The 19,299-nt window shown below is 45.0% G+C and overlaps 1 protein-coding gene across 6 annotated transcripts in view; it reads left to right on the top strand.

Moving 5' to 3' along the window:
- LOC115152423 (activating molecule in BECN1-regulated autophagy protein 1) overlaps window positions 1-19,299 on the top strand; it is a 54,804-nt gene that overhangs the window by 11,239 nt on the left and 24,266 nt on the right. For 3 of the 6 annotated variants that reach the window (XM_029697293.1, XM_029697294.1, XM_029697296.1), the window contains 10 exons: window positions 7,267-7,494; window positions 9,821-9,879; window positions 10,025-10,208; window positions 10,585-10,757; window positions 10,968-11,034; window positions 11,198-12,906; window positions 13,279-13,365; window positions 15,016-15,201; window positions 18,380-18,561; window positions 18,970-19,080. In XM_029697293.1, the coding sequence (XP_029553153.1) occupies window positions 7,360-7,494; window positions 9,821-9,879; window positions 10,025-10,208; window positions 10,585-10,757; window positions 10,968-11,034; window positions 11,198-12,906; window positions 13,279-13,365; window positions 15,016-15,201; window positions 18,380-18,561; window positions 18,970-19,080 (2,893 nt within the window). In that variant the 5' untranslated portion in view covers window positions 7,267-7,359. Of the gene's footprint in view, window positions 1-4,334; window positions 4,366-7,266; window positions 7,495-9,820; window positions 9,880-10,024; window positions 10,209-10,584; window positions 10,758-10,967; window positions 11,035-11,197; window positions 12,907-13,278; window positions 13,366-15,015; window positions 15,202-18,379; window positions 18,562-18,969; window positions 19,081-19,299 lie in introns of those variants that run through there. The other 3 variants (XM_029697291.1, XM_029697290.1, XM_029697292.1) reach the window with 2 other exon arrangements.

Genomic DNA, 19,299 nt, shown 5'->3' with positions numbered 1-19,299 from the left:
ATAATGCAATAACACAGTTTGTAGTGCAAGTGGTGTCGTGTATTTGGGTTGCTTTTTAAACAACATACATTGTGCACTTTGAGAAATAACCAGACTCTTCAAAGTCTGTTTTTGAGACTCAGCACCATAGACTCATACTCGGCACAAATACATATATCACTGGCCCTTCAAATACAACCCCAGTTGTTCCATCTTGGATTGTAATTTACATCAGTCTAACCACAGAGAGAGTTGATGAAACGCCACTCTTTGGAGTCCTGGAATGCAATATTCCATAGCACAATGATCTGTGTTTGGACCCGATATGGATGTCGGTCTTACTTGGAATTCATTACATTACATTTACATTTAAGTCATTTAGCAGACGCTCTTATCCAGAGCGACTTACAAATTGGTGCATTCACCTTATGATATCCAGTGGAACAACCACTTTACAATAGTGCATCTAAATCTTTTAAGGGGGGGGGGGTTAGAAGGATTACTTTATCCTATCCCAGGTATTCCTTAAAGAGGTGGGGTTTCAGGTGTCTCCGGAAGGTGGTGATTGACTCCGCTGTCCTGGCGTCGTGAGGGAGCTTGTTCCACCATTGGGATGCCAGAGCAGCGAACAGTTTGGACTGGGCTGAGCGGGAACCGTGCTTTCTCAGAGGTAGGGGGGCCAGCAGGCCAGAGGTGGATGAACGCAGTGCCCTTGTTTGGGTGTAGGGCCTGATCAGAGCCTGAAGGTATGGAGGTGCCGTTCCCCTCACAGCTCCGTAGGCAAGCACCATGGTCTTGTAGCGGATGCGAGCTTCAACTGGAAGCCAGTGGAGAGAGCGGAGGAGCGGGGTGACGTGAGAGAACTTGGGAAGGTTGAACACCAGACGGGCTGCGGCATTCTGGATGAGTTGTAGGGGTTTAATGGCACAGGCAGGGAGCCCAGCCAACAGCGAGTAGCAGTAATCCAGACGGGAGATGACAAGTGCCTGGATTAGGACCTGCGTCGCTTCCTGTGTGAGGCAGGGTCGTACTCTGCGAATGTAGAGCATGAACCTACAGGATCGGGTCACCGCCTTGATGTTAGTGGAGAACGACAGGGTGTTGTCCAGGATCACGCCAAGGTTCTTAGCACTCTGGGAGGAGGACACAAGGGAGTTGTCAACCGTGATGGCGAGATCATGGAACGGGCAGTCCTTCCCCGGGAGGAAGAGCAGCTCCGTCTTGCCGAGGTTCAGCTTGAGGTGGTGATCCGTCATCCACACTGATATGTCTGCCAGACATGCAGAGATGCGATTCGCCGCCTGGTTATCAGAAGGGGGAAAGGAGAAGATTGTGTGTCGTCTGCATAGCAATGATAGGAGAGACCATGTGAGGATATGACAGAGCCAAGTGACTTGGTGTATAGCGAGAATAGGAGAGGGCCTAGAACAGAGCCCTGGGGGACACCAGTGGTGAGAGCGTGTGGTGTGGAGACAGATTCTCGCCACGCCACCTGGTAGGAGCGACCTGTCAGGTAGGACGCAATCCAAGCGTGGGCCGCGCCGGAGATGCCCAACTCGGAGAGGGTGGAGAGGAGGATCTGATGGTTCACAGTATCAAAGGCAGCAGATAGGTCTAGAAGGATGAGAGCAGAGGAGAGAGAGTTAGCTTTAGCAGTGCGGAGAGCCTCCGTGACACAGAGAAGAGCAGTCTCAGTTGAATGCCCAGTCTTGAAACCTGACTGATTAGGATCAAGAAGGTCATTCTGAGAGAGATAGCAGGAGAGCTGGCCAAGGACGGCACGTTCAAGAGTTTTGGAGAGAAAAGAAAGAAGGGATACTGGTCTGTAGTTGTTGACATGGGAGGGATCGAGTGTAGGTTTTTTCAGAAGGGGTGCAACTCTCGCTCTCTTGAAGACGGAAGGGACATAGCCAGCGGTCAAGGATGAGTTGATGAGCGAGGTGAGGTAGGGGAGAAGGTCTCCGGAAATGGTCTGGAGAAGAGAGGAGGGGATAGGGTCAAGTGGGCAGGTTGTTGGGCGGCCGGCCGTCACAAGACGCAAGATTTCATCTGGAGAGAGAGGGGAGAAAGAGGTCAAAGCACAGGGTAGGGCAGTGTGAGCAGGACCAGCGGTGTCGTTTGACTTAGCAAACGAGGATCGGATGTCGTCAACCTTCTTTTCAAAATGGTTGACTAAGTCATCCGCAGAGAGGGAGGAGGGGGGGGGAGGGGGAGGAGGATTCAGGAGGGAGGAGAAGGTAGCAAAGAGCTTCCTAGGGTTAGAGGCAGATGCTTGGAATTTAGAGTGGTAGAAAGTGGCTTTAGCAGCAGAGACAGAAGAGGAGAATGTAGAGAGGAGGGAGTGAAAGGATGCCAGGTCCGCAGGGAGGCGAGTTTTCCTCCATTTCCGCTCGGCTGCCTGGAGCCCTGTTCCAATTAGGCCCACCGGTCATGGTTTTAAAGTAATGTTGCGCCGTGTATTGTGTATTCCCAATCGGACTCTTGTGTTGGTCATCTTTGTTTATAGGAAAATCTCCCGCCCCAGTGTTGGAAAAATGTTCCCCTTGTTTAAAATGCCTTGGGGTTTCAACCCTAAGGTCGATGTCCACGCCCACCCGGAAATCTAATTAGCATAATAATAAAATATTCCTTAAAAAGCCTACATTTTAAGCTAGAGAGATCTGTTCTTTTTGTGGCATTGGATGCGTCTCAATCCACTGCGTCCGCCTATGTAACACTTCTGTATTTGCGGTGACAGAGCTAGAGTGGTGTTTCTCAGACCATGAGACATCCCGAAAATCGGTCTCACAAAATCGTCTTCAGCGTCCGAACAGTTTGGCCTACAAACTATGACCCTTCTATGGAAAGATGACTCTCACAAACACGGTGGTGTTCTCCGTTTTGCTCCATGATCCCACAAGCGTCTTGGGACTCGTCTGAAGTTTGTTCAGCCGATCTGCCAACTTCTGTCTGTAGCGTCCGAACATTTTGGGCTACACCCTAATATGACCCCTCTTTGTAAAGGTGGAACTCTCCCGAACACGTACATGTTTTGCTCTAGGACGCCCACGGGCCTCACAAGACTCGTCTGAAGGTCCCTCGGTACCAGTTGAACAAAATGAATGGAGGTATATATGGAGACTGTTTTTTGCCCAAAATAAGGTGTTAAAAACATGTAAAAAAACAACAACTTTCTTATACAGTTGAAGTCGGAAGTTTACATACACCTTAGCCAAATACATTTAAACTCAGTTTTTCACAATTCCTGACAGTTAATCCTAGTATTAGTTTAAGAATGTGAAATGTCAGAATAATAGTACAGAGAATGATTTATTTCAGCTTTTATTTCTTTCATCACATTCCCAGTGGGTCAGAAGTTTCCATACACTCAATTAGTATTTGGTAGCATTGCCTTTAAATTGTTTAATTTGGGTAAAATGTTTTGGGTAGCCTTCCACCAGCTTCCCACAATAAGTTGGGTGAATTTTGGCTTCTGACAGAGCTGGTGTAACTGAGTCAGGTTTGTAGGCGTCCTTGCTCACACATACTTTTTCAGTTCTGCCCACACATTTTCTATAGGATTGAGGTCAGGGCTTTGTGATGGCCACTCCAATACCTTGACTTTGTTGTCCTTAAGCCGTTTTGCCACAAATTTTGGAAGTATGCTTGGGGTCATTATCCTTTTGGAAGACCCATTTGCGACCAAGCTTTAACTTCCTGACTGATGTCTTGAGATGTTGCTTCAATATATCCACATAATTTTCCTCCCTAATGATTCCATGTATTTTGTGAAGTGCACCAGTCCCTCCTGCAGCAAAGCACCCCCACAACATGATGCTGCCACCCCCGTGCTTTACGGCTGGGATGGTGTTCTTCAGCTTGCAAGCTTCCCCCTTTTTCTTCCAAACATAATGATGGTCATTATGGCCAAACAGTTCTATTTTTGTTTCATCAGACCAGAGGACATTTCTCCAAAAAGTACGATCTTTGTCCCCATGTGCAGTTGCAAACCGTAGTCTGGCTTTTTTATGGCGGTTTTGGAGCAGTGGCTTCTTCCTTGCTGAGCGGCCTTTCAGGTTATGTCGATATAGGACTTGTTTTACTGTGGATATAGATACTTTTGTACCTGTTTCCTCCAGCATCTTCACAAGGTCCTTTGCTGTTGTTCTGGGATTGATTTGCACTTTTCGCACCAAAGTACGTTCATCTCTAGGAGACAGAACACGTCTTCTTCCTGAGCGGTATGACGACTGTGTGGTCACATGGTGTTTATACTTGTGTACTATTGTTTGTACAGATGCTCCCTTGGATGAACCAGACTTGTGGTCTACAATTTCTTTTCTGAGGTCTTGGCTGATTTCTTCTGATTTTCCCATGATGTCAAGCAAAGAGGCACTGAGTTTGAAGGTAGGCCTTGAAATACATCCACAGGTACACCTCCAATTGACTCAAATGATGTGAATTAGGCTATCAGAAGCTTCTAAAGCCATGACATAATTTTCTGGAATTTTCCAAGTTGTTTAAAGGCACAGTCAACTTAGTGTATGTAAACTTCTGACCCACTGGAAATGTGATACAGTGAATTATAAGTGAAATAATCAGTTTACCAATGTTTGTAAAAATTATTTGTGTCATGCACAAAGTAGATGTCCTAACCGACTTGCCAAAACTATAGTTTGTTAACAAGAAATTTGTGGAGTGGTTGAAAAACAAGTTTTAATGACTCCAACCTCTGTATGTGAACTTCCGACTTCAACTGTGTCTCTCAGATACAGTGAGGGGAAAAAGTATTTGATCCCCTGCTGATTTTGTATGTTTGCCCACTGACAAAGAAATGATCAGTCTATAATTTGAATGGTAGGTTTATTTGAACAGTGAGAGACAGAATAACAACAAACAGATCCAGAAAAACGCATGTGAAATGTTATAAAATGATTTGCATTTTAATGAGGGAAATAAGAATTTGACCCCTCTGCAAAACATGACTTAATACTTGGTGGCAAAACCCTTGTTGGCAATCAGAGGTCAGACGTTTCTTGTAGTTGGCCACCAGGTTCACACACATCTCAGGAGGGATTTTGTCCCACTCCTCTTTTCGGATCTTCTCCAAGTCATTAAGGTTTCTAGGCTGACGTTTGGCAACTCAAACCTTCAGCTCCCTCCACAGATTTTCTATGGGATTAAGGTCTGGAGACTGGCTAGGTCACTCCAGGACCTTAATGTGCTTCTTCTTGAGCCGCTCCTTTGTTGCCTTGGCCGTGTGTTTTGGGTCATTGTCATGCTGGAATACCCATCCACGACCCATTTTCAATGCCCTGGCTGAGGGAAGGAGGTTCACACCCAAGATTTGACGGTACATGGCCCCGTCCATCGTCCCTTTGATGCGGTGAAGTTGTCCTGTCCCCTTAGCAGAAAAACACCCCCAAAGCATAATGTTTCCACCTCCATGTTTGACGGTGGGGATGGTGTTCTTGGGGTCATAGGCAGCATTCTTCCTCCTCCAAACACAGCGAGTTGAGTTGATGTCAAAGAGCTCCATTTTGGTCTCATCTGACCACAACACTTTCACCCAGTTGTCCTCTGAATCATTCAGATGTTCATTGGCAAACTTCAGACGGGCATGTATATGTGCTTTCTTGAGCAGGTGGACGTTGCGGGCACTGCAGGATTTCAGTCCTTCACGGCGTAGTGTGTTACCAATTGTTTTCTTGGTGACTATGGTCCCAGCTGCCTTGATCATTGACAAGATCTTCCCGTGTAGTTCTGGGCTGATTTCTCACCGTTCTCATGATCATTGCAACTCCATGAGGTGTGATCTTGCATGCAGCCCCAGTCCGAGGGAGATTGACAGTTATTTTATGTTTCTTCCATTTGCTAATAATCGCACCAACTGTTGTCACCTCACCAAGCTTCCAGCCTTGTGTAGGTCTACAATCTTGTCCCTGACATCCTTGGAGAGCTCTTTGGTCTTGGCCATGGTGGAGAGTTTGGAATCTGATTGATTGATTGCTTCTGTGGACAGGTGTCTTTTATACAGGTAACAAGCTGAGATTAGGAGCACTCCCTTTAAGAGTGTGCTCCTAATCTCAGCTCGTTACCTATATAAAAGACACCTGGGAGCCAGAAATCTTTCTGATTGAGAGGGGGTCAAATGCTTATTTCCCTCATTAAAATGCAAATCAATTTATAACATTTTTGACATGTGTTTTTCTGGATATTTTTGTTGTTCTGTCTCTCACTGTTCAAATAAACCTACCATTAAAATTATAGACTGATAATTTCTTTGTCAGTGGGAAAATGTACAAAATCAGCAGGGGATCATATACTTTTTTCCCTCACTGTATAGGATAAACACTTCAGAACAAACTTCCTTTGTATTTTTATTTTGGGACCATCTGTTGTTCCATGTAGTGATTATGTTATTCAATTCTTTTGAATGGGCTAACAGCAGTAAGGCCCAAATAATTATTCATCAAATATTTTTTTATTGTTTTTTTGATACTTCAAGGGGTCTTAAAATTCAAATAGCAAGATTACCCTTGCTGTGACATTCCTAATACATTTCCATTTAGCTTAGTAGTACCCCGTCCCCCGTCTTAGATGGGGCTTAGACTCTTATGGGTTAAGGGAGTGCTAAAGCTGTACTGTTTTGTATTGGCTGTGGTGTTTCGTGTGGCTCAGCTGGTAGAGCATGGCGTTTGCAACGCCAGGGTTGTGTGTTCGATTCCCACGGGGGACCAGTACGGGAAAAAAATTCATGAAATGTATTCACTACTGTAAGTTGCTCTGGATAAGAGCGTCTGCTAAATGACTAAAATGTAATGTAAAATGTGTTTTGCCAATTTGGAACCAAAATATGACAAAATTGTAAAACAGCTCACCGTTTAGGCAACCTTCCAGATGTGAGGTTTTAGCTTTGGCTGCATGTGTATGCGAGCCAGAGAGCTGCATTCTTGCATGTTTTTATTTAAGGACACAGAATATTTTAGTACTGATCTCCTAAATAGTTCCATAGCACTCATTGGGGAATGCTGCCTCTAGCTGTCAGTTTACATAATCGGCTATTTTCGGCAATCATGCTACTAATAAAGTTCAGGCCTAGAACTGCCCCCTCACATCACACAGCGCACACCCTCATGATCTTCAATGTGGTCCTCTTTCAAACTCAAATTTTCTGTTACTTTTCAATAAAGTAAACTACTAGGCAACCCTCTTTTTTTCCTTCTCTTTTCCTGTGCAAAACCTGTGCCTACCCCGCCACAACAACTAAACTACGATCTCCTTCTTGGCCCTCTCTTCCTTCCCCAGCCTCTGCATGGCGAGCTAGCAGCAGCAGAAGTGACTCTCCCTAGAGCAGGCAGAGAGCAGTGGTGTGGCCCCGGCCTGTACAGGAGGAGAACCATGGCCTCTCGTCATCAAAGGAACTCTGTGCGGATCCTGTCCACCCGGGAGCGCGGCTCGCAGGCCTTTGGCTCCCAGCGCCTCCTGCAGCAGATGGTGGAGGAAAAGGTCCGCTGGATGAAATGGCAGAGTCAGGTAACAGCCAAAGACGACCCACTATCCCAGTAAAGAGATTAGTCAAAACTGCTTTGGTTTCAACTAGGGCTGGGCGATATGGGCAAAATATTATATCACAGTGTTTAAAAAAAATTGGACGGTATGATGGTATTTTTAGTTTTTGAATAATAAAAGTTGTACATTTGCTTTATGAGTAGTGAGTGATCCTAGGGTGGCAACACACACATTCTAAGTGATTTCAATGAGTCTTTCTCCATTCTGATTGTTTTATACTGTTCAATTCAACTTCAACCAAAACAAATTTCAGCACTTTTATCATTTCTGCCTATCCTGCACTCAATTACAGTGGTGGAAAAAGTACCCAATTGTCATAATTGAGTAAAAGTAAAGATACGTTAATATAAAATTACTCAAGTAAAAGTGAAAGTCGCCCAGTAAAATACTACTTGAGTAGAAGTCTGAAAGTATTTGGTTTTAAATATACTTAAGTATCAAAAGTAAATGTAATTGGTAAAATATTTTTAAGTATCAAAAGTCCCTGTAGCTCAGTTGGTAGAGCATGGTGTTTGCAACACCAGGGTTGTGGGTTCGATTGCCACGGGGGGCCAGCACAGGAAAAAAAAAAAATGTATGAAATGTATGCATTCACTTCTGTAAGTTGCTCTGGATAAGAGCGTCTGCTAAATGACTAAAATGTAAAAATGTAAATAATTTCAAATTCCTTATATTAAGCAAACCAGATGGCACCATTTTCTTGTTTTTTTTATTTATTTACGGATAGCCAGGGGCACACAGACATAATTTACAAACAAAGCATTTGTGTTTAGTGAGTCCTCCAAATCAGAGGCAGTAGATGACCAGGGATGTTCTCTTGACAAGTGAGCGAATTGGAGCAATTTCCTGTCCTGCTAAGCATTCAAAATGTAACGAGTACTTTTAGCTGTCAGGGAAAATGTATGGAGTAAAAGGTACAGTATTTTCTTTAGGAATGTAGTGAAGTAAAGGTTGTCAAAAATAAAAATATTAAAGTAAAGGACAGATACCAAAAAAATGAGTCAAGTAAAAATACTTTCAAGTACTACTACACCACTGCTCAATTGAGATAATTTCCACACTGCCACGTAGGGCTGCACGATATGAGCAAATAATCTAGGACTTATTTTTAACCAAATGTTGCAATTGTGATTTGACTTGCGGATTAGAGCAAAACTGTTGGAATCATGGAAATAGAATGACTATTCTAATTCTATATTTAGAATATAATAGTGGTCACTTTAAATACAGTATTGTTTGAGATGACAATGAAATAAAATGCCAGGGAGGAGTTATTGTGACAGGGTAGGAACAAAGTGTTGATAAGTGTTTCCTAGGTGACCCTATAAGCTTTGGCTATGTTTTCTCTTAGCTACTTATGTAGCTAACATATTCTTGCTTTGCATATGCCTCTTTGACTCAGAAGATACTGTTGCACAAACAACATGCTGATTTAGGTCTACACCATCACTGGTGTTATCAGGCTGTTATTAGCTAGCTAGCTAGCTAGCTATTAGCATTAGCATCTAACAATTAGCGTCTCACAAGATTCAGGGCAACTTGCTAACAAATGACAAACTAGCTGTTTGCTGATGTAAGAAACACAAACTAATAGAGTCATTATAGAACACTAGTAGAGTTATATTAAGAAGCAAAGTGAAAACAGCATTGTTGTCATCAACATTGTTGCATGTGCTGCATTGACCATGCAGACTGAACACAAGTGTCTCGTGGTTGAGGAACATCAAATGCGCTCCTTGAATGACAGGGGGCATGGCTAGGTCTGTGTGGAAAGTGGCACAGAGAGAAAGAGCGGAGATAGATGACTAAAGTAGCGAAGTAAACTATAAAAATTGACATTACACATGGCGTATCACATTTAACAAACCAAACATTCAAATACCGGTACAGAAAAACCCAAACTGGTCCCTACGTCAATACCGGTATATCATAAAATACGGTATACCGCCCAGCCCTAGTTTCAACAGATATGGAATAGCAGTAGGCGATCCATCTCTCGCTGCCCACTTGCTGCAGTAGGCGTTTTGATCTGGAGTGCAGTATACCATTGATGTAACTCGTCACCATGGAAACAATGTCATGTGCTTATCTTTATCATCTTCAGTCTATTTGGGAGCTGTTCTTCAAAATCCCTAATAATATGAAGTTAATGCATCACAATTCGACTTGAATCAAGTCATACGTTTAAAAAACCTGTCTATTTTGTGTTTGTCATTTTGTGCTTTTAATAATCAATGTGCTACCTCCATGTAAGGCTCTGGCGTTAAGTGATGTTTGTTGCCTCACACAGAAAGTAGAGCTGCCAGATAGCCCTCGCTCCACGTTCCTGTTGGCCTTCAGCCCAGACCGGTAAGGAACTCAACTGACCCAGCCGCATGTATCGATTCATGAGAGCATTTGAGAGGCAGGGCTTCCTTTAACATTATAACAGCAGCAGTACCATTCACTCCATGCACCTGTTTTCTCTCTCCCCCTCTTCTATCCACTGTGACAGGACCCTCATGGCTTCCACTCACGTCAACCACAACATCTACATCACGGAGGTGAAGACTGGAAAGTGCCTGCATTCGCTGGTGGGCCACCGCCGTACACCCTGGTGCGTGACCTTTCACCCCACCATCCCCGGCCTGGTGGCCTCCGGGTGCCTTGACGGAGAGGTCCGCATCTGGGACCTACATGTAAGTGGTGCCTTTTCTAAAACACAGACAGACCCCTATTAAGATGAATAGGACAAGTTTCAGGTCCCCGCTTGCTAAGTTGTATTGGTATATTTTGTTATGTTAGGTTGTAAGACTCCCATACACAGCACAGTCTCGACAGAAGTAAATGCTGAGGTGTACCCCAGGGAACTCGCCTTTGTTTGACTGGTTTGTGGCGGCTCCAGGCGTCATAAGGAAACTTTTCCATCTTCAATGTATTGGTTGCCTAGTTGATAAACCCTGATCACAGCAGTCCGCATTCTGTAAACATCATGCAAATGTTTTCTATCCAGTATTGCCGTACCGTTCTTGTTTCTTTCTCTATTAAACCCCCTTCTTGTGTTTGTTTCTGCAGGGTGGCAGTGAGAGCTGGTTCACAGAGAGCAACGTTGCCATTGCCTCGCTTACCTTCCACCCCACCGCCCAGCTCCTCCTCATCGCCACCAACAATGAGCTACACTTCTGGGACTGGAGTCGGCCCGAGCCCTTCGCCGTGGTCAAAACCGGCAGCGAGACTGAAAGAGTCAGGTGGGACACCATTTAGGCACAATTATATTGTGTTCTATTTCATTCTGTGTGACACATATTTCGGAAGATGGATTTGAATTATGTACAAAATGTCTTAACATTTATGTTCCATTCACATGCAACAACCCCCAGTGTAGTGAACATGTTGTATGGTTTGCTATGATTAGGATATCTTTGAGTTTATGAAAATCTCAGCTCCATCTCTGTCAGGTTGGTGAGGTTTGATCCTTTGGGGCACAATCTTCTGACGGCTATTGTGAACCCCTCCAACCAGCAGGTGAGTCATTCGTCGCTTAGTGCCTGAACGTTATGCTGAGTTGGGAATAAGGCACATTGTTTTCTGTCTAGAAATGAAAGAATCTTCTCAAAGCCTTAAAAACATGGCTGTACCCTAATACCCTTAAACATTCAACATGACTGTACCCTAATATGTTCTGTAGAATGATGATGACTCCGAGGTCCCCATGGACAGTGTGGAGATGCCCCACTTCCGCCAGCGCTCCTTCCTGCCCTCCCAGCCTGTACGCCGCACGCCAATCCTCCACAACTTCCTGCACATCCTGTCATCGCGCTCGTCGGGGGCGCAGGCTGGGGGGGATGCGTCCCGCCCTGGCGGGGAGGACAGCGGCGAGCCCCCCAGCATGCCTTTGGGCCAGTACCCAGCCTCGCAGGACCTTGGACTGCCCTACCCAGGTTGCACCCAGCACCTGGGCATGGTGTGCCTCTGCAGCCGCTGCATGGCCAACCGCAGCCCCTCTCTGGGGGAGGGTCCCTCCACCTCCAGGCCTGTTGTCCACCCCGAGCTTCCCCAGGTGGCCTCTCAGCCAGCCCCCCACGCCTCCACCTTTTCGGCCCGTACGGAGCCCCGGCAGCCTTCAGAGCCCACTGGAGCCCAGCAGCGGCCCTCAGCCTTCACCACAGTCTACTACAGTGCCGGCAGCTCCCTGCACCGCGCCGTGCCTACCACCCACGTGGCCAGCCAGCCCCTGAGCCAGCAGCTGTTGCCTACGCCCGCCAACCACCAACACCAACCCCCATCCCGCCCTCTGCCCGGACCTGACTGGACATGCAGCCTGCTAAACATGAGAAGCTCAGAGAGTGGGGCCGGAAGTGGGGGGAGCAGTGGAGGGGGTATGGGTGGTGTTGGGGGTGGGATGCTGCCCCCCCGGACCAGCTCGTCCTCTGTCAGCCTGCTGTCAGTGCTGCGGCAGCAAGACGGCTCCTCCCAGTCCCCCGTCTACACTTCTGCCACTGAGGGACGAGGCTTCCCCCCGCAGCCGGGTGCCGAACTTGGCTCCAGCCCTGTGGCCAATCAGAGAGGAGGAAGTGGTGGTGGAGGAGGAGGGGTGGGTTCCAGCAGTGGGCACCACCCTTTCTGGGATGGCACGCGCAGCAACCCGGCCTCGTTCCGCAATGTGCTCCAGTGCAATCTTAGCCGCTACTTCATGGAGTTCGACCGCATGCAGGACCTGGAGTTGCCGCTGGGGGCTGCCAGCGTGGATGTCGGGGGAGGGGAGGGCGGCCAGGAGCAGATGCAGGAGCTGCTCAACAACAACATAGACCCAGAGAGACCCGGGCCCTCCGTGTCCTCCCACTACCAGCCCCAGCCACCCCCACCTGCCCCTACCGAGAACAACCCCCCTCCCTTCTCTAGCGCCGCCCACTCCTCCCGGGGCCACCTGAACCGCTGCCGGGCCTGCCACAACCTGCTCACCTTCAACCACGACTCCCAACGCTGGGAGCGCACCAGCCCAGCCTCCTCCACCTCCGCTGTCTCCACGCAGGAGGGCTCCAGCTCTCCCTGGCGGCAGCCCCCCAGCCTTGCCTATGAGGAGCCCCATGCATCATCACGGAGCCGGGATCCACACCCCCAACCCCAAGAGAGGGAGAGGAGGGTAGTCCAACCCCCTGAGCCCAGCGAGCTACAGCCCTCCCCAGGCCCTGACGTTGCGGCCATGCCCTTCCCCACCATTGCGTCGTCCTCTGCCCAGCCTGGGGAGCAGACAGTGGGCCTGGTGTTCAACCAGGAGACGGGCCAGTGGGAGCGCGTCTATCGCCAGGCCGCCTCCAGCCGCTCCGCCGACGCACCGCCAGAGGCCTTTAGCCAGGAAATGCCTGTAGATAACCCGGATGAGGACTCTCTGAGAAGGTAGAGTAATGAGAGGCCTTGGTAGTCTCTGCGGTGTTGTTTTTCGTTCAGACCAGGGTCCTGTTTAGTAGGGCACACCGCATATTGTGAAACGGAAAATGAAAATGAGCATTTCTTATTGAATGAGCTCAGATAGTACCACTCTGTTTCAGACTGTTTTCTTCAGTTTAGTATCTACTGAACACCACTTGTCTCACTTTATCTAGTGATCCACTCTGGCATGATAACATTACAGCAAGTGACTACTGGTCTGCCTTACGCAGTATTTCCATGATAGACTTATATTGTCCAAATAGTTGGATTTGTATAAAACAAATAGACTCCCTTTGCAGAGGAGATTAATTGCTGATCCATTGGTGGGTTTGTTCACAGAAGGCTGTTGGAGTCCTCCCTCCTCTCTCTCTCCCGCTACGACATGGGAGGATCCCGAGACCACCCTATCTACCCAGACCCCGCCAGGTACCAATCTTAACCCCTATTAAAATTGTATCATCTTTGATAGGATAAAACCCATTGAGTAAGGTTGAAAAGATCCTTAATTAACCTCTCTGGGGTATGTGGGACGGTAGCGTCCCACTCGCCAACAGCCAGTGAAATAGCAGAGCGCCAAATTCAAAACAACAAAAACCTCATAATTCAAATTTCTCACACATACAAGTATTATACACCATTTTAAAGATAAACTTCTCGTTAATCCAACCACAGTGTCCAATTTCAAAAAGGCTTTACGGCGAAAGCATAGCATTAGATTATATTAGGACAGCACCTAGGCAAGAAAAACCACACAACCATTTTCCAAGCAAGGAGAGGCGCCACAAAAACTAGAAATACAGCTAAAATTAATCACTAACCTTTGATGATCATCATCAGATGGCACTCATAGGACTTCATGTTACACAATACATGTATGTTTTGCTTGATAAAGTTCATATTTATATCCAAAAAACCCATTTTACATTGGCGTGATGTTCAGAAATGTTTTGCCTCCAAAACTTCCGGTGAATGAGCACATCAATTTACAGAAATACTCATCATAAACGTTGATAAAATATACAACTGTTATGCATAGAATTAAAGTTACACTTCTCCTTAATGCAACCGCTGTGTCAGATTTCAAAAAAGCTTTAAGGCGAAAGCACACTTTGCACTAATCTGAGTACAGCGCTCAGTCACCAAAACAAGCCATACAGATACCCGCCATGTTGTGGAGTCAACAAAAGTCAGAAATAGCATTATAAATATTCACTTACCTTTGATGATCTTCATCGGAATGCCCTCCTAGGAATCCCAGTTCCACAGTAAATGTTTGTTTTGTTCGATAAAGTTAATCTTTATGTCCAAATACCTCCATTTTGTTCGCGTGTTAGGTTCACTATTCCAAATGCAGAAGGCGCGCCACTAAAGTCCAGACGAAAAGTCAAAAAAGTTCTATTACAGTTTGTAGAAACATGTCAAACGATGTGTAGAATCAATCTTTAGGATGTTTTTATCATAAATCTTAAAAAATATTCCAATCGGACAATTTCTTTGTCTTCATAAAGGAAAGAGAACTGAGCTCGTGCTCATGGTCGTGCGCGTAACTAAAATAATGGCCTACTGCCAGACACCTGACTCAAACAGCTCTTATTCGCTCCCCATTCACAGTAGAAGCCCAAAACAACATTCTAAAGACTGTTGACATCTAGTGGAAGCCTTAGGAAGTGCAATATGACCCCATAGACACTGTATATTGGACAGGCAATCACTTGAAAAACTACAAACCTCATGTTTCCACACTTCCTGGTTGGATTTTTTCTCAGGTTTTTGCCTGCCATATGAGTTCTGTTATACTCACAGACATCATTCAAACAGTTTTAGAAACTTCAGAGTTTTCTATCCAAATTATATGCATATTCTAGCTTTTGGGCCTGAGTAGCAGGCAGTTTACTCTGGGCACGCTTTTCATCCGGACGTGAAAACCCTGCTCCCTACCCCGATGAAGTTAAGTTTCCAGGTGTGTTAACAACCTGAAAATTTGGGTGAAGTTTCTGGAATTTTGCAAGCCTACTATGAACCTTACAGCTGTAATCCCCCATTGAACCCTTTTGTCTATGGTTATTTTTTCGGCAGGTTATCCCCGGCTGCGTACTATGCCCAGAGGATGATCCAGTACCTGTCAAGGCGGGATAGTATTCGCCAGCGCTCGCTGCGCTACCAGCAGAACCGGCTGAGGACACTCTCCTCCTCGTCGGACAGCCCTGCCGGCAACCCTTCGGCCGCCATTGAGAACAGCGACTTGGACTTTGAGGAGCTAGAGTGAGTTGGCGGCAACCCATCCTGGGTCCGGTTGCCCGATAGTGATGGAACTTAGTCTTACATGTGTTTTAACGATGCATCTTTCCTACAATGGCCGAAGATGTAAAATGCGTTTCCCAAAACACCAAGCAGAGAGAGTGTTTGCTAAGTGCGTCATTGAGGCATGTGTCGATACTGATAGGGTCGAAAGAAAGGGCGTGCTGCTCTCGGATGAGCTTTCTCCGTTTAAATCTTACCTTAACATTATAATTATTCCACAATACTGACGATGGATCAGCTCCAAGAAAAATATTATCACCTATGGCCGCAAATATTGAGGCGGCTTATTCTAAGGCTTACCCGATAATAATTCACTTAATCACAGATTTGGCACATCATTGCACACGTTAGGCTAGCCATGAACCTCTCTTGGGTAGGAGGCAGTATTTTCACGTCCGGATAAAAAACGTACCCGATTTAATCTGGTTATTACTCCTGCCCAGAAACTAGAATATGCATATAATTGTTTGATTTGGATAGAAAACACCCTAAAGTTTCTAAAACTGTTTGAATGGTGTCTGTGAGTATAACAGAACTCATATGGCAGGCCAAAACCTGAGAAGATTCTATACAGGAAGTGCCCTCTCTGACCATTTCTTGGCCTTCTATAGCCTCTTTATGGAAAACAGAGGATCTCTGCTGTAACGTGACATTTTCTAAGGCTCCCATAGGCTCTCAGAAGGCGCCAGAACGGGGAATGATGACTCTGCAGTCCCTGGGCGAAAAACAGTAGCGCATTTGGAAAGTGGTCGATCTGAGAACAATGAAACGGGTGCACGTGAAGACACAATTTTCTTCTTTCAGTCTTTGAATGAAAACAACGTCTCCCGGTCGGAATATTATCGCTATTTTACGAGAAAAATCGCATAAAAATTGATTTTAAACAGCGTTTGACAGGCTTCGAAGTACGGTAATGGAATATTTTGACATTTTTTGTCACGACATGCGTCCGCGCGTCACCGTTCGGATAGGGACCTGAACGCACGGACAAAACAGAGGATATTTGAACATAACTATGGATTATTTTGAACCAAAACAACATTTGTGGTTGAAGTAGAAGTCCTGGGAGTGCATTCTGACGAAGAACAGCAAAGGTAATTCAATTTTTCTTATAGTAATTCTGAGTTTAGTGAACGCCAAACTTGGTGGGTGTCAAATTAGCTAGCCCGTGATGGCGAGCTATCTACTCAGAATATTGCAAAATGTGCTTTTGCTGAAAAGCTATTTTAAAATCTGACACCGCGATTGCATAAAGGAGTTCTGTATCTATAATTCTTAAAATAATTGTTATGTTTTTTGTGAACGTTTATCGTGAGTAATTTAGTAAATTCACCGGAGGTTTTCGGTATGTTTGCTAGTTCTGAACGTCACATGCTAATGTAAAAAGCTGTTTTTTGATATAAATATGAACTTGATTGAACAAAACATGCATGTATTGTATAACATAATGTCCTAGGAGTGTCATCTGATGAAGATCATCAAAGGTTAGTGCTGCATTTAGCTGTGGTTTTGGTTTTTGTGACATATGCTAGCTTGAAAAATGGGTGTGTGATTATTTCTGGATGGGTACTCTCCTGACATAATCTAATGTTTTGCTTTCGTTGTAAAGCCTTTTTGAAATCGGACAATGTGGTTAGATTAACGAGAGTCTTGTCTTTAAAATGGTGTAAAATAGTCATATGTTTGAGAAATCGAAGTTATAGCTTTTTTAAGGTTTTTGAATATCGCGCCACTCAATTCCACTGGCTGTTGACTTGGTGGGACGATTTCGTCCCACATACCCGAGAGAGGTTAACTATATTGAGACAAATTACAGACAGTAACCTACAACTATTATAATATAACTAAATTGATTGAACATGAAATGTATTTCAAAATGATTGAAATAGGTCTATGGCCTACTGTTTATATTTTAATTCTGTCATCTCGGTTTTCATTTTGAAGCATCTTTTTATACATTGGTTGTTGGAAGAAATTGCAACTTTGTATTTGTAGTCAACTTTGTTCTGAAGTTATCGGCGGTCTCAGAGAGACGGATGAATCGTGTGTTTCTATGTTTAGCAGAGATCTTCTGTGTAGAAAGTAACGCGGAAGGGCAAAACGGTATCTAACGATGCACTTAGCTGTTCTACAAGTGGTCTGAGGCAGGCGTTAGATTACGAGCGTTTTCAGGAGCAATGTTAATAATGATGGTTTTGGGAATCCGCTCCAGAGATTTAACGATGCTCCTATGAAGGTTCTAATGATGGGAAACCAGGCCCCGGCCCCTTAAAGCTAGAATCCTTAATTGAAGCAATAACAAAGCGGTCACGCCGCCTCTGTTTTGGTAAATAACTGAGGGATGGACCTGGAGAAATGTTACCACTTTCAAATTCATAGATAGAGATATGGATGTAAGGACAGATCGGTGGTAGGGCATGCAGGCTATCGCCAATTTTATTAATGCACAATTTGCCTAAATTGATCATGGAAACAATAATAAAAACAAGTTTTATTCTTTAGTTATAATGACGTTACATCCAGCTGTTTTTATCGACGCAAGACTGTACCGTAGCAGGCAATTGTCGCATCTGTTTTCTATGTTTAAAATGTTGACAAAAAGTCAATGGATGAGTTCATGTTTACAAACATTGGAGTAAAACACGCTATATTTTGGGTTCTGATGGGGTATGACAATCGAACTAAGCCCATGAGGTATTTATAAGTTATATTCTTCAAGAATCAATGTCTATATAATTTATATATATAATTAATTTAGACGTCCAAATATGGATGTAGAAAATAAGGATTCCACCTTTTTTAAAGGGATATTATGCTCTTCAATCCAAGTATGCCAGTTGTTTTCAGACCTCAAAGTTGTCTTCTGTTGAAATAAGTGGAGGAGGAGGTAAAATGGGTTAAGTAGTTGTCCCAGGCCATCTTGTTGGAAAAGATAAGAACCATATACTGTCCAGATTTACGTTGCTTATCTTTTCTATTCATTTTGGTTGAGGCATATAGCTGGATCTACACAACCGATGGTGTGGGAGGTGAACTAGTGTTGAAATCAGAGTTCAGTGATCCTACTTTGAACCCTTAGCTTCACCACAAGTTTCCCAATAGCCTCTGTTTTCCCAATAACTTTGGGTGTGTTTAACAGTGATAACGGCGACAGGACGAGGCACAGAACACCGCGCAACGCCAGGATGTCTGCTCCTTCGCTGGGGCGCTTCGTTCCCCGGCGGTTCCTGTTGCCTGAGTATCTGCCCTACGCTGGGATCTTCCACGAGAGGGGACAGCCTGGCCTTGCCACTCACTCCTCTGTCAACAGGGTCTTAGCAGGTAATAACCAAGATTGTCCCACTAAAGTGCACTCTGCTTATAGAGCATGTGGTTTGAAGTGATCCAATTGTCCTGTACGCATGTCATCATTATTATAGTGGTCTATAAGACGAGTGCACTGTAATACCCTTAAACCAATACTGTGCCAAGCTAAGCTGTATTTCACTGGCCTGATTACCCATCCTTTATAGTTGGTGGAACCATTCTGAAAGGTGTAAAAGAGGATATCCAAGCTATCCAACAGTTTAAGTGTGCAACAACTGACTTGTTGACTGCTCTCATACATCTCAATGTTATCCATTTGATTGTGTTCATTTCTGCTGTCTGCAATAATGGAAGACAGTCCTTTTCCTACTTCACTTCCAATGCTCTTTCCACTGACCAAAATGTTTTTCTCCTGTCTCTCAGGTGCCTCCATCGGGGACGGCCAGTCGGCGGTGGCTAGTAACATAGCCAACACCACCTACCGGCTGCAGTGGTGGGACTTCACCAAATTCGACCTGCCTGAGATCAGCAACGGTATGTGTAATGTTTTGAACGTTGCAGGTAGAAATAGAATTAATCACGATGACATGATTCCATATTCTATCTGACAGGCAGTCGTATCTGCTCTACACAATGCACTTCTCTAAACATTCTGTAACGTTACATTCTCCTAAACAAGCCCCAGCTTGTTTTCTTGTTTTCTTGCCCTGATTGCGTTTACCTTGGTAGAATTATACTGTAGTATTGACATTA

Source organism: Salmo trutta, chromosome 17 (genome assembly GCF_901001165.1).
Source record: "Salmo trutta chromosome 17, fSalTru1.1, whole genome shotgun sequence".
Taxonomy (NCBI): domain Eukaryota; kingdom Metazoa; phylum Chordata; class Actinopteri; order Salmoniformes; family Salmonidae; genus Salmo; species Salmo trutta.
The sequence above is the reverse complement of the archived record's forward strand: the minus strand, read 5'-3'. Positions and strand labels throughout refer to the sequence as shown.